At 42.3% G+C, this 16,051-nt stretch overlaps 1 protein-coding gene across 5 annotated transcripts in view; it reads left to right on the top strand.

The window, feature by feature from the left end:
- Positions 1-10,272, top strand: part of DIP2C (disco interacting protein 2 homolog C) — a 480,496-nt gene extending 470,224 nt beyond the window's left edge. For 4 of the 5 annotated variants that reach the window (XM_050942217.1, XM_050942216.1, XM_050942215.1 and 1 more), the window contains one exon: positions 6,798-10,271. In XM_050942217.1, coding sequence (XP_050798174.1) covers positions 6,798-7,050 — 253 coding nt within the window. In that variant the 3' untranslated portion in view covers positions 7,051-10,271. Of the gene's footprint in view, positions 1-6,797 lie in introns of all 5 variants that reach the window. The other variant, XM_050942214.1, reaches the window with a different exon arrangement.
- The last annotated feature ends 5,779 nt before the right edge of the window (positions 10,273-16,051 follow it).

The following is a 16,051-nucleotide window of genomic DNA, read 5'->3' as shown; positions in this document are numbered from 1 at the left end:
AGAGCAATTCCTGAAGCTGCAGAGGGAACTCCTAAGCAGGAGACCTTCACCCCAACCCTGGGCAGAGTACAGTGCACCCCCAGGGCAAGACAAACAGACTAAGCCTGTCTCAGAGAACCAGCCAGAGGAATTTTCCCAAGCTCATTTTGTCGGGGCTGGATCATTGGCAGCATTGTAGACTCACCACCCCACCTCCCTCTTTGTAGGGACTACAGGGAGGGAGTATACCTGAGTGATGGGGGGGGTTGTGACTTTAGTTTTTACCCCCCCCAACTAGAGAGAATTTAGGAGGCTGTCAAAGGGAAGAGCACCCCTAATAAATAGTAGGGAAATGGGACCTGTGTTGTGACCGCCCAGTATGGATAACTGCTCAGATTCCCCCACCACCTCAGGCATGCTTAGGGTCCCCCACCCCCTTAGAGAGGAACCACTAAAGACACTGTTTCAGTGGCCACCTGTATTTAACATGTAATGTTAAAGAATGAAGACGAATGTCACTATAATCCATTTCTGTCTTGATGCATCAATGTAGGCAACATTTTGCAAAAGTTTTTAATAATATAAGAAACCTTAAGAAATTATGTATGGGCTTGTAATTTAATTAAGAATACACAATGCTGCCTCATTTAAACTCCTAACCCTGGAAAGAGGAACAGAGCATATGTCTTCATTGCATTTGAAAGGAAGTGGCATTCCCTCTGTGCACAATGACAGAATGTATAAACCTATAGGAAGCGTTTTGGATGCTTTTTGGAATAAGTTGTTATAGCTCAATTCCTTCTGAAGCGTTATAGCCACTTACTATGAAATTAAATGTAGCGAAATAAGAAGCGATGGAATGGATAAGACAGAGTCTGTCTGGGCAAAAATCACACTGGGTAAAAAAGCAACTAGAGCTTCCCCTGAGATAGTGCTTGGGGTGTGCTACAGACCGCCGGGATCGGATTGGGATATGGATAGAGACCTCTTTAATGTCTTTAATGAAGTAAACACAAAGGGGAAATATGTGATTATGGAGGACTTCAACTTCCCGGATATAGACTGGAGGACGAGTACTTGCAAGAATAATAGGGGTCAGATTTTTCTGGATGTGATAGCGGATGGATTTCTTCATCAAGTATTTGAAGCACCTACAAGAGGGGATGCCATTTTAGATTTGGTGTTCGTGAGCAGTGAGGACCTCGTAGAAGAAATGGTGGTAGGGGACAACCTTGGTTCGAGTGATCATGAGCTGATTCAGTTCAAACTAGATGGAAGGATAAACAAATGTAGATCTGGGATTAGGGTTTTTGACTTCTCGAGGGCTAATTTTAAAGAGTTAAGGAAATTAGTTAGGGAAGTGGATTGGACGGAGGAATTAGTGGATTTAAATGTGGAGGAGGCCTGGAATTACTTTAAGTCACAGCTGCGGAGACTGTCGGAAGCCTGCATCCCGAGAAAGGGGAAAAAAACCATGGGCAGGAGTTGTAGGCCAAACTGGATGAGCAAGCAACTCAGAGAGGGGATTAGACAAAAGCAGAAAGCTTACAGGGAGTGGAAGGAAGGCAGGATCAGTAAGGAAAGCTACCTTGCGGAGGTCAGAACATGTAGGGATAAAGTGAGGAAGGCTAAAAGCCACGTTGAACTGGAACTTGCAAAGGGAATCAAAACCAATAGTAAAAGGTTCTACAGCCACATAAATAAGAAGAAAACAAAGAAAGAAGAAGTGGGGCCGCTATACACTGAGGATGGAACGGAGGTTAAGGATAACCTAGGCATGGCCCAACATCTAAACAAGTACTTTGCCTCAGTTTTTAATAAGACTAGTGAGGAACCTTGCGATGATGGAGGGATGATAAACGGGAATGTGGATATGGAAGTGGATATTACCGCAACTGAGGTAGAGGCCGTACTTGAACAGCTCGATGGGACGAAGTCGGAGGGCCCGGTCAATCTCCATCCGAGGATATTAAAGGAACTGGCGCGTGAAATTGCGAGCCCGTTAGCGAGAATTTTTAAGCAATCGATAAACTCGGGGGTTGTGCCTTATGACTGGAGGATTGCTAATGTAGTTCCTATTTTTAAGAAAGGGAATAAGAGTGATCCGGGTAATTATAGGCCTGTTAGCTTGACAGCTGTAGTATGTAAGGTCTTGGAAAAAATTTTAAGGGAGAAAGTAGTTAAGGACATAGAGGTCAATGGTAATTGTGACAAATTGCAACACGGATTTACTAAAGGTAGATCGTGCCAAACCAATCTGATCTCCTTCTTTGAGAAGATGACGGATTACTTAGATAAAGGAAATGCGGTAGATATAATTTACCTAGATTTCAGTAAGGCGTTCGACACGGTTCCACACAGGGAGCTGTTAGTTAAATTGGAAAAGATGGGAGTGAACATGAAAGTTGTAAGGTGGATAAGGAACTGGTTAAAGGGGAGACTCCAGAGGGTCGTATTGAAAGGTGAACTGTCAGGCTGGAAGGAGGTCACCAGTGGAGTCCCTCAAGGATCGGTTTTGGGACCGATCTTATTTAACCTTTTTATTACTGACCTTGGCACAAAGAGCGGGAATGTGCTAATAAAGTTTGCGGATGACACGAAGCTGGGGGGTATTGCTAACACGGAGAAGGACAGGGATACTATTCAGGAAGATCTGAACCACCTTGTAAACTGGAGTAATAGAAATAGGATGAAATACAATAGTGAGAAGTGCAAGGTCATGCATTTAGGAATTAATAATAAGAATTTTGGATATACGTTGGGGGCGCATCAGTTGGAAGCGACAGAGGAGGAGAAGGACCTTGGGGTACTGGTTGATAGCAGGATGACTATGAGTCGCCAATGTGATACGGCTGTTAAAAAAGCAAATGCGATTTTGGGATGCATCAGGCGGGGTATTTCCTGCAAGGATAAGGATGTGTTAGTACCGTTATATAAGGCGTTGGTGAGACCCCATCTGGAATACTGTGTGCAGTTCTGGTGTCCCATGTTCAAGAAGGATGAATTCAAACTGGAACAGGTTCAGAGACGGTTCACAAGGATGATCCGAGGAATGCAAAAACTGCCTTATGAAAGGAGACTCAAAGAGCTTGGCTTGTTTAGCCTGGCCAAAAGAAGGCTGAGGGGGGATATGCTCGCTCTATATAAATATATCAAGGGGGTTAACGTTAGGGAGGGAGAGGAATTATTTAAGTTTAGTGCTAATGTAGACACGAGGACGAATGGGTATAAACTGGATATTAGGAAGTTTAGACTTGAAATTAGACGAAGGTTTCTGACCATTAGGGGAGTGAAGTTCTGGAATAGCCTTCCGAGGGAAGTAGTAGGGGCAAAAGAGTTTCCTGGCTTTAAGACAAAGCTTGATAAGTATATGGAGGGGATGTTATGATAGGATTGTTAATTTGGGCAATTGATCTTGAATTGCCACCAGACACGTCTGCTCAATGGTCTGCGGGGAGATGTTGGATGCGATGGGTACTGAGTTACTGCTGAGAATTCCTTCTTGGGTGCTAGCTGGTGACTCTTGCCCACATGCTCAGGGTTTAGCTGATCGCCATATTTGGGGTCGGGAAGGAATTTTCCTCCAGGGCGGATTGACAGGTGCCCTGGAGGTTTTTCGCCTTCCCCTGCAGCGTGAGGCACGGGTCGCTTGCTGGTGGTTTCTCTGCAGCTTGAGGTCTTCAAACCATTTTTGAGGATTTCAATAACTCAGTCCTGGGATAGGGGTTGTTATAAAATTGGATGGGTGGGGTTCTGTGGCCTGCCTTGTGCAGGAGGTCAGACTAGATGATCAGATTGGTCCCTTCTGACCTATGAGTCTATGAGTCTACTGGTACTTCCTGATGAGTGCGATGGAATATTGCTGGCTTTGCAGGAGGGGAGTAGTTTCCAACTCATTGGCTTTTGTTGTGTCTACAGAGCATGACTCTGGCTTGTGGAAATGCAAACTTCGTGGGTTCCTCATTTTCTTTTTCCAACTCAAGAATTCTGAAAAGCAAATATATATTCAAAACACTGATACATGTCTTTAGCTTTAACGTGACTTTAAAGGGCTTCTGTGTGGAATGTATAACTATAATATGATCCTTGACTGCCAGGGAAACTTTTAATTTACATTCCAAAGGTTCTGACTATTGCAAATGTTTAGGCTTAACTGTTAATTTTTGTTTTGTTTTTGTTTTTTAGAAAGCCCCAGTAAATCAAATGGAAATAGGCCCTTTCCTGCTTTCCGAGAGTCAGTCAGGATTGTGTGCCAGCAAAATTTCCCTTTCATGAAGCTTACATGTAGTGCTGCTAGATAGTCAGACTACCTCTGTTAAATAATCCAGTTAAAATAAATCCTGCTTGTAAAAGGGACAGTGTTTCTGATCTGTCTGGGGAAATAAGTTTCTTCTGTGTCTTCCTCTGTTTCAGAAACTAGAAATATAAACAAACCGCCCTTTTCTACTGCATACTCAGTCCTTGGTTGTTCTTGAGCATCAAAGCATTATCTAATTAAAGCATTAAAATAATATTTAGAACTCAACCCTTAAACTGAAAATGTCATAATTCATACTGTAGTTGTGGTTAGCCTTAGCCTGCTGTACTGTAATCTACAGATGGCCCTGGAGATGCTGCAACATCTTGATGTAGCAAGTGGCCAAGGAATTTTAACCTTGCTGGTTTCAAGAATAGGAAGGAAAGTATAGGAGGAGTGGGGGGAAGCTGTGAGATCTAGCTACTTCCCCAGCAAGGCCACTGTGGTAGGTGTAAACCAGGATGTCATTATTATTTTAAAGTAACTTTTTCTTCTGAATTTCTTGTTGCAAATGTATATTTAGGTCATGTGAGCACTAAGGTGTGTCTAAAGCAATCCATCAATGTTCCAGAGCCTTATGAGAGAGAAGGAGACATCTTCACAGACAGATCACTGTACTTTGTTAATATTCAGCATCATTCAGAACTCATTAGACCTTCTGCTAAAATATAATTATAAATGTATTTTTTAGCAACATGGAGTCAGAAGGCAGCCACTCAGCCTGTCTGTAACCACAACTTTCCAAGCCAATAAGTGCAAAAGAATTTAATCCAACAAAACTTGGTGGGGTTTTAAAAACAAATATTTTTAAATACATCTCTCCTGAAAGGTACTCTTATAAACTTTAGTATAAAGCACATGTTCTAAATTCTGGGCATGGATGGATAATTATGTGTGTTCTGCAGTTTCCAAAATACCTGTATTTTCAGAGTTTTAAAATTTGATGGAACAACAGCACTCTGAATTGGTGTGTTGACCTCAGGATGCAATACAGTTGCACACTCTTGGGGCTCAATGAGGTTCTAGAGAATCTTCACCTCATTGTACGTGGCTGGCAGTAGGTAATGCAATTTAAGACATTAGTACACATGTCTACTACAGTAAGGGAATAAAAGGTCAGTACTGCAGATGGCATAAGTGACTGCTGTACTTTATTCTCCCTGGCTAATGGACACTGGAACAGTGGTACTCTAGCACTGCTATCAGAGGGTCCAGCTGATGATAATCTTCTGGGTCCACTATATCCTGTCACCACAGCTGCTGCTATTGACCCTTCTCTGTGCCTGCACAACACCCCTCTCTGTGTGGGTCTAGGTGTGGAAGGTGTGTGTATTTGCAGCCAAAGATAAGAGATGCTGTAGCTCAGCCACAAGATACTGGGCTTGGTGTACAAATTACCTAATTGAAATTCTATAACCTGTGTTCTGCCACAGGTCAGACTAAGAGCATGTCTATACAGAGAGTCAGGCTACGTCTACCCTTGGAACTCATAGAATCATAGACTATCAGGGTTGGAAGAGACCTCAGGAGGTCATCTAGTCCAACACCTTGCTCAAAGCAAGACCAATACCAACTAAATCATCCCAGCCAGGGCTTTGTGATGTGATTCACACAGGTGCCTGGACCTTGTGGACACATGCTCGAGACAGCTAGCCTATGCCACTACTCGCTATTGTTAGCACTCTAGGTCAATGAGAACTAGCGTGAGTATGTCCGCGTGAGCTGAGAATCACACCCCTAACTCCACATGTAGATGTAAGTCTCAGTGTGCAGCAAGCTGGGGTGTAAATCTACAGTACTGTAGCCTGCCGTGCACTGTCTGTGGGGCCCTGGCACTTAGTGCTCTTTGACCTGAACTTTTACAGAACTTTCAGTGCACAGTAGCCAGGTAGAGTGGCACACTAGACTGCTGTAAACTTACGCCCCAGCTTCCCGCGCTCCAACTCTCCAAAGAGACAAGCGCTTACAAGAGCCTTAAAATCTGTGAATAAGTGTGAAACTGCATCATCTTGGAGCCTCAAACTCACAGCACTCCAGTAGGAGTTCTGAGGCTCTGGAGGAGTTTGGGAGGGGATGATGGGGGTAGGACTGGACTGGAGGGAAGAACATGCCAATGTGCCAGAACTCTCCCCTTCCATGCTCAGATGTGGAAAGAATGGGCCCTTAGTTGTTATGCTCTCTTTGTGTGAAATAAAACGTGACATTTAAACCTTAGCTAGAAAATAAGTGAGACGTCACTAGCATTTAGTGCTATATGTAAAAGTGTAGCTGTCACTTCCTTCGCTTTTCTCAACAACAACAGCAAAAAGAAAAGGTGGGGTGGGGAGATACCCCATAGCATAGAATTAAAGCAGATGCTAACAGGACCATTTGTGTCGCTACCTGTAAATGAATTCTCCCCCAGTCTGTGATACCCATGTGTGCAGTATATTTGAAACACCCACTGTGGATAAAACATGGACGTGTCAGACTGGAAGGAAAACTCATAAAGCTTCTAATAATTGTTTTTTGTGTATTCTAGTGCGGTGTTTACCTGGACAAATCTGTTGGTCGTTGTAGTTGAGCTGGATGGATCAGAGCAAGAAGCCTTGGACCTGGTTCCTTTAGTCACCAATGTGGTCCTGGAGGAACACTATCTGATTGTAGGAGTGGTGGTGGTGGTGGACATTGGTGTAATTCCTATCAACTCCCGTGGAGAGAAACAACGTATGCACCTACGAGATGGATTTTTGGCAGACCAGCTAGATCCCATCTATGTGGCCTACAACATGTAGTCTTGTATTTTAAGGCTTCCATGGACTTTACTATAGATGTATAAAATTTTTTGGTGTCCACTGAAAATGTGCAGATAAGAGAGTGATACTCATCAGAATGGAACTGTATCTATTATGACTTTTCAAAGCAGTCACGGTTTGCAGGAAATAAAATGTGAAATGTGTTTTCTTTTACCACTAAATTTTAACACAGAAGGACTAAGGAGTACTGCCCTTCAGTTTGTCGGAAAAGCCCATTTTAGTTTTTTTTTTTTACATATTGGATGAAACCTCTTTCTGAGTAAACGTGGCTTTGTATTTTATGTTGAGTAAAGCTGAAGTAGCTAATCTTTTTATTCTGCCCTCCAAGTGGATTCTTTTTAACAATTTATATACGATGACAAAGAATTATGTTCAATTGTTTTTGACGCATCATAAAAAACCTTACAAATACAGATCCATTACTAATTTAAGCCATTTTAGATCCCACCATTTTAGGAAACTATGTAGCGGTACGAGGAAAATGCCCAAAATAGCACCTTCCAGTTAGAATTCTAGCAGCTTTCTCTATCAGAGATGTCGAAAGCACAAAGGCCAAAGAGCCTTTGATACTAGTGTTAGAGAGGAGAAATTTATAAATAAGGTGTATTTCGGCAATGAACTTGCAAATATCTTTGTACTAAACTAAAAAGATAAAATAAGTTAACTACTTCTTCTGTAATTATGTACAAAATGTTTAATTTATTTTGATCTCTTTAGAAGTATAAAAGAAAAAACATTCAAGAATATTAATCTCTTGTAATGTTTGCTAATATAAAAACAAAGTGTTGTATTATCTTGAGTGGATAGTATCACATCAAATATATATATAAGAAATATAAATTCACTAATGACAAAAAAGATTTTAAAGTTTAAAATGCAGTACTTGTCACTTGCATGGTATCTCCCACTGTAGATAACCAAATGTTACTCACAATTTTTTTGAGAAAAAGCAATCCTGGATTGCTAAGTATCCCTGTCTAAAAAAAATCCTCTAGATACCAGCAAGTGGAATTATTGCTGCCTTTAAGGCGGTGAATGAATTTAAAACTAAAAATGCACTATAAGATTTTTTTTTCTTTGCCATGGAGTCAACAATAAATATTTGTGCTGGCATGTGCATACACTTGTTAGACTTTAGAAAAGGCAGGTTGAAGAATAGCACTGTTTTGTAGCTGCATAACTTTGTTGCACAATTTTTTTCATCATTTTAGTTGGTGTTTTTGTTGTGATAAGGAAAGGTTTTTGGTGGTTATTTGCATAGAGTTATCAATTTGCCTCTCAGCTGGTCCATGTAGCTTGGTGGCTAATACATCCAGTTTACACTTATAGAAAACTATTGTTTTAATGGTCTTTAATTTATTCTTCAACAGAGAATAACATATAGTCATTACAATCGATTTAGCACAAATTGTGCATCTGCTAATGAGTCCCTAGACCAAGTGAACTAACAGAGGAACTGAACTGCCTGTTTTAAGGAACTGAGTCCCAAAGTCTCAGAACTGAGGCCATCAGTAGGGAACAGTAGGAAAACATTTATCACAGCTGCCTTTATTTTACTGCCTTTGGGTAAACTAGATCTTCAATTTCCGTTCCAGTGTCTTTATTTCCTTCAACTTTCATAGTCCCTTCATTCCTTTGTAACCGAGTTGACCTGTGTGTGATCAGGAGTGGGGTTTACCAGCAGCAGTCCAAGAATGCTTTTCTTAATGTCCAAAATATGTTCATGTGCTGACTCTCATTACCAGATATGCATGACTAAAGTTGTTGCAGGGCAAACGTAATCATTTTTATAACACGTATAAGGGACGTATTTTGTCTGCCTTTGGAAAATATCTGTGGCAGTGGACCCCTGCTAATGATAGTTTTGTTTGGCTTCTAAGACACAGTGTTGGTTGTTTAAAATCTCTTTAAAAGATAGGGACATTTTAGTCTGCATGTACAGTACAGAGCATCTTACTATGTAAGACTTGTTTTATTTCAGACCACTCTCAGATTTCACTGGCCTGTGAATATTTCTACTCATGTTCTGAAGAGCAATCCTTATACTCTCTCACTCTTTTTCTGCTCCCAGAAAGAATAAAATCCATTCTTAATGGCAAGTTATTGTAAGGCTTCAGAAAAGATGTTGATTGATTACAACCATAATTGCAGCGTGTGAACTAACTCGTGAAGTCCTGCTATTGCTGATCTCAGTACTGCAAAACAAATTTAGCTGTCATTTCCAACATCACTTTGACCTTCACCAAGTCAACTTCACATTCATAGGAAAAACAACTGCAAATGCAGTTGTGAGACACAGATAATAACAGATCTCTTCTGCGCCCTGCCATCCGTGGTTGTTAAATTCTGAGTTAAGAGAAATGAAAAACTGAATTTCTAGTTTGGTTATGCAAGCAAAAGGAAGGAAACACTTAAGTAACATCAGACTGAGCAATAAAGAATGATCGTTCTGTATTAGAAATTGTACTGTAGATAAACCATTCATGAGAATGTAGAAAATGTTTGTCTTGTGACCTTGTGCTTTTGAAGTCAGACAAAACCATGTAATCAATTTGATGCACATGCACAAAAAAGAGGGTACACAATGAACATTTAAACACAAAACTAATCAAACAGGAGCAGATTCCTCATGGTGCTTGTTTATTATATATATTTAATCCTGCTTGACACTTTACCCAAGGGAAGACTGTCCCTTTTATCAGTTGAATGTTAGCAGCGTTATTTCATAGAGTGTGGTGACTGGTTAGAGAAATTCATGTAACTCAGTCATTCACAGTTTAACAAAAGTTTTTATGTGCAAAGGACAGCAACCTTCTTGTATGTTAAACCACCAGTACGCTTTGTACATCTGTGATAACGCCTGTTTTATATTCAAATGAACAAATAAAAGCTTTTATTTTTGTTGCTCTGAAAATATCAGTTTCTTAATTAATCATCCAAAAATGAGGTTTCCAAATCCACATGAGTTCTATGGAAGAATGCTGACAGCTATATTGTAATTTTATTTTGTTTACCTCTCTTGTTGCATAATTTATTAGGAAGATCATTCTACTTTTAACAATGTTTAAATACTGGCGTGAGCATTTATTGCTAAAAGACTTTCATATGGCAACAAATGTTTTTTGTGAAATGTTTTTTTAATTCTTTTTAATATATTTAAATATACTGTTCACATTTTTGCTGAAAGTGTAAAGATTATTGTAAGCTTGCTAACATTTTGTGAGAAGCAATAACAAGCATTAGTACTGTAAAACTCCTCAAATTTGTCACATCACTTTTGTTGCAAGGAATTGCTATTAGCATGTTTCAAATAAGTCACTGATAAGTTATTCCTCTAGGTGGTTTAAATCTCTTCTTGAACTCTCTGAGACAGTGTGAAAATATAGTACATGGGTAACTGGTATGAATCAACTATACAAGGAGATAACTTCTAAATAACTCACAAATGTTTTGGATTATCTCACTGTAGCATTGAGAACAACAATATCACTACTATTTCAGTTGGTCCTCTCAAAAGAATTCAATGGTTTGGAAGCTTCCCTATTCGTGACCAATAGTTTCTGGCTTTGGAAACCAGTTGCTAGTTCCTGTATTCAGACAGGAACCTCCTAAGTCCCTCACCTACTCCTTAGCTTCAAGATTTGACTTTGGATGGATGAAACATTCCAGTCAGCATTTGTTTAGGAGCCTAAGTGAAAAGTTGAGTGGGTTAAATCCAGTTCTTAATGGATACGTGTTTATGAATGGGAGCCCTGGAAGTAGTTTCAACAGGCAGACGTGACCATCCATAAGAGTGATTTCCTCCAGTTTAAGGTTGTAGCAGAGTTGGGGAAGTTGCACTGGAATGGGAAGTTGTGGTATTGAAAGTTGCACTGTCACCAGCCATACTACAGCTATTGTGTAGATAATGTGCTTCATTTTCCAAGGCTTGTCCATCCACTACATTCTCCGGATTAGCACATCAGCACCATTTCAAGATACTTCTCCGAAGGAAGTCCTCATGCAATTCAGAGTCTCATTTATGTCAGGATCCTGTGAATAGCGCCTCTCCAGTCTTGCCCAGAATACTCTTTATCAGTTCAGTTCCATTCATTTTTTTGTGGCACTCACCCTCATATTCTAATGTTTCATTACAAATCAACCCTACTCCAATACAATGCATGACACTAGCTAAAAAAGATCACAAGAACAGCAGTTACGTCTTCACTGTATTCTAGGTTGGCAAGGTTTCTTAAACACTATGGTTCTATTGTGTACTGGGTTTTATGCACTCTGAAACACAAAGTCCTTGCCCCAGGGAGCTTAAACTACAAATAATAAACAAAAACTGTAAGCATAATATACACTTTACCAGATAATAGTCTAAATCCAAAGGTATGAAGTTACTTTCTTTAATGTCATGCTTTGGTGAATTTGCAGGGAGAGGCTTTGTGGAAGGAAGTGTCCTGTGGAGGGAGTTGAAGGAAGAAACAGTAGTGGAGGGAAAGGGAAGGAATTCAAAGTGTAAGGGGCAGCATGGGGAAAGGTTCAAAGATGTCTGGGAGAAAGGAAAGCAAGGATGGTTGTACAGGCAAAGTGAGTAATGCTCCTATATAGTCCTCATGTCAGAAACTACGATCTCACTGAAGTTGAGAGAAAGTCGGTAGAGGGGATTGAAGAAAGGAATGACAAGGCTGGAGAGATAAGAGGAAGATGGTTTTAGCAGTATTTTGTATGGCTAGGTTTGACAGAATTCAATTATTTTTATAATTTAGATTAAAAATAGAAAAAAATTAAAAATAAACAGCTATTTTTTGTCAATTTAAATTCTCAGTTTGGGAAAATTATGGGGGAGGCCACACAATTATTTATTGACAGTACATGTTAATATTCAGAAAGTTAAAGCTTCGTATAACTATTAAAACACAAATGTTCAACATCCTGTGGCAAAATATACATAGCAAATAGCCTTAAACTGTAACATTGCTCATAGCATTGTTCCTACTTTGCCTATTTATAAACTTTGATTATTATTAATGGAAAAAAAATTGGTAGGTTTGTGTGCATGATGAAATCAACGTTTATTGACATTTACTGATACTCTTGGGGGAATTGTGCACCACTGTGCATGTGCAAAATTCATATCCGCCGCAGATTTTTTTTCTCTGCAGAAAATAGATTCTTGCAGTGCAGTGCTGCAATTACACCTTTCACCCACCTGAGGCTGCTGTGACACCAGAAGACAGGGCAGCTGGCTCACAGGCTGGAGCACCCAGCCATGGAGAGGGCAGAGGGGGATGGGGTCAGAGGCTGTGTTCCTCTCAGCAGCATGCCCACGGGGCCAGGTGAGGAGGTATGGAATATAGGAGGGACCTACCGAGTGCGGCATACAGGGCTGGGGGGTCACATAGACTGGAGTGCAGAAGAGCTAGTAAGGACAGACTGGGGACAGCGAGGGGTACAGGAGCTAGTGGGGTGACAGCATTGATACAGGAGCTGAATGGGAGTGGGGGGGTACAGGGATGCATGGGGATGGGGGGAACTGGTGTGCAGGGCCGCACGGGGACGGGAGAAAGGATGGCTGAATGGAGACACAGGAACACATGAGGCTGGGGCTTCAGGGACACTTGGGGGGAGGTGGTTGCAGGGACACATGGGGTTAGGGGGTTCAGGGACACATGGGGAGGGAAGGATGGATGGCTGAATGGAGACACAAGGACACAGGGGAATAGGGGTTCAGGGACACTTAGAGGGAGATGGTTGCAGGGACACATGGGGAGGGGAGGAAGGATGACTGAATCGAGACACAGGGACACATGGGGAGGGGGTAGATATCCCTGACTGAATCGGAGAGGCTAGTGGTCAGCCAGGGTGTGCATGGGGGAGGCTCCACAACTCCCTAACAATCCCTTCACCCCCAGAAAACCTATTCCATACTTCTCCCACCCACACCTAAGAACCCTCCACGTTCACTTCCAGGCTTCTGCGCAGCAATTACTTCCCTCTCCCTCAGCTCCTCTGTTATCTCTGACTCCCCCCGCCCCCCCCAGCCTTCGCACTGCTTCTGAGGAGGGCAGGAAGTACGTTTTTCTATTGTAGTTTAAATGAATTATTATTCAAAATTCTGTATTAATATACCTAGTATTTATCCAAAAAACATTTCATGGATCTTTTTTTGTGTCAATAGGTACAGACATACTTGCTGATCAGTATTTTGAAATAAGTTACCAAGATAATTGAAACTAGTGTTATTCTGACAAATAAAATATGCAGAATTTTGCAGAATGTTAAAATATCATGTGCAGCATTTTTAATCTTTTGGCACAGAATTCCCCCAGGAATATACTGATAAAATATCTTCACCTTCCAAGCCTGTGTTTAGAATGAGGAGGAGCAAGGTGAAGCAAAGCCAAAGACAAGGAGGTTGCAACAGTGATGGTGAAACTAGTATCAAGCAGTAGAAAAAGCCAAAATTACCCTTGTGCCTACATTTATATTTAGACATCTAAATAATAAGTGTCCTTCAAGTCCAATGAATTTTGAGTGTTCAGTAGCTCAGAAAGGCAAGTCAATTATTTAGGCACCCAAATACAGGTTTGGGTGCTTACGTATAGGCACTTGAGATTGAGTTTGGCTAAGAGATTTTGAAGCTGAAACAAAACTGAAATGTTATAATGTAGAGGTTTTACAAAGGCAATGATGGGCAGGGGGAGATTAGAAACGGCCTGGCTAACAAACCTTGGAGCTTGCAAAAGTGCATCAGAGGGCAAGTTGTGACACACCTGGAGAGCGTTTCAGAGGAAGAAATGGGAGTTTGTTTTTCAGGAGACTGGAATTGGCAGCAAGATGAAATTCATAACAGCAGTGGATGGGGCCAGGCTGGAGAGAGAGATTTGGCACTCTTTTGCATTAAAAAAAAGGGGCGAACCTGAAGCTATTACCATTAGGAAACACCTAGGGTTGCTACCCCCTCCCCACCCCCAGGATTCTCCTGAGAATTCTCCAGGAATTAAAGCTTAATCTTTAATTAAACTGATGTCATGTGATGAAACCTCCAGGAATGTGTCCAACCAAAATTGGCAAGTCTAGAAATACCTAGGAGTAGTCTGGAACAGGAGACTGAAGAGAGCTGATCTGGGTCAGGGGAGAAGAAGTGAAGATAGAGTAGTGATGGGGAGTGGGCAGAGAAGTCGGAGAGCACTTACACAAGCCTAACAAAGGGGGTAATTGACAGTCAAAAGCAGCAGCTGCAGGCAGGAGAAAAATAGCGTTGCTATTAGACTCAGCCAGGAGGAGCTCATGGAGTAGATTCTGTGTATTGAAGGGAACAGAAAATGAACCTGTGGGGGCCCTAAGAATCAAGGGAGAGGACATGAAAAATTAAACTTCTTTAGGTGATTGTCCCTGTATGTAGTGAACTCCATGCTCCCAGGACCAGAGATTTTTCCCTGTGTCCGTATGGGCCGCACATGCCCCCCACATGCTCCTTGTGCTCTGCACTGGGAAGGAAGGGCCACCCCACCATCTTAGTTCTATCGCCCCTCACACAGTCTAGGATGGAGCTACAGCATTTGTGCTGACCTCTTCAGCTTCTCACTGTGAACATCGCTATACACACACCTCCTAGGGTTGTGGAAACTTAGGCCAAGGGTGTCCACTTTCAAAAATTACTGTGAAAGTCACAATCTTTTCCCAGTTATGGACATCTGCCTGGGGGGAAGCTCAGGTCCCTGCCAGGTGCAGTATCTGCTAATTGTTCCCACATAGGAGGAAACAGGCCAGGGAGTTTCCACTCTGTAAAATCCTCAGGGCGGGTACAACCTCTCACCAGAAGGCCACCGCCCCATATGCTGACCTGAAGAAGGTAGAGGTGGCTCTGCATCTTTGGTCCCAGGCAGTTCTAAAATCTCCACTTGCCCCTTGAGTCCAAAAGACTCTGGTGAACAGAGCCTGGGCAAATGGGGAAGAGAGACATAAGCACTTGTGTTAGAACAAGAGGGACGATTCCCTGTCCGAGGTCTCTAAAAAGAAGCAGAAGTCCTTGTCCCTTTCTGAGTCGTCATGAGCTTTGCACTCCAAGCAGAACCAGACCAGGATTTCTCTGAAGGGCAAAACTGCATCATCCTCCAGTACCGGGACTGCTTCTTTGGCACTAAAACCCTCATTTATATTGCCAGATCTGGCACTCTCATCTTCAGTGGCCAAAGCTGTGGAGACATTCACAGCAACTCCAGCTTGCTTTCCTGCTGCTCCCAGAACTGGAGTTGCTACTCCTCCCCCCCGACAGTGGGCCTCAGTTGGTATCACTGCACTCCTCTCTGTCCCTAGGATGTCAACCCTTCAGGTTTCACTGGGAATCTCCTAGAATCGGGCTTTATCTCCCGAAGGCTACTGAAGCCAAACCAGGAGATTTTAGGCCACTAAAAGTCCGGTGGTGCAGCAGGGCTAACACAGGCTCCCTGCCTGCCCTGGCCTCGTGCTGCTCCCAGAAGCGGCGGGCACGTCCCTGCAGCCCCTGGCGGGCTGGGGGGAAGGGGGTGTCTCCGCGCACTATCCTTAACTCCACAGCTCTCATTGTCTGGGAACTGTGACCAATGAGAGGTGTGGTGGGTACCATTCAATTCTCCACGTGTAACACAAATGTGTACTCCCCCCCAGGTTGGGGGGCACACAAGGAAGAATACGTTTCCCAGGGAACATCATCCCCCTCCCCAGAGTCTCTGCTTTACATTGGCAGTCTGATTAGTCTGTAAACAATTATTTTTTGCTGCTGTGGCCAGTCAAGCGAGGTGTTTTCAGACAACTGACATCAGTCTGTTGTATCAACAAGTAGGGACCAGCACACTCTTCACAGAAGCCATCTCCATTTTGAACTGGTGCATATTACCCTAAACTACTACCACCCATCCACCTGCCAGGGATCCACAACACCCTGGCAGATTTTCTGAGCAGACAGCTCCCACTCCTGTTCTGTGGTGAACTATGTGACCTGAGAATCCAG

Source organism: Gopherus flavomarginatus, chromosome 2 (assembly GCF_025201925.1).
Source record: "Gopherus flavomarginatus isolate rGopFla2 chromosome 2, rGopFla2.mat.asm, whole genome shotgun sequence".
Classification (NCBI taxonomy): domain Eukaryota; kingdom Metazoa; phylum Chordata; order Testudines; family Testudinidae; genus Gopherus; species Gopherus flavomarginatus.
This window is presented reverse-complemented; position numbering and strand designations above follow the sequence as displayed.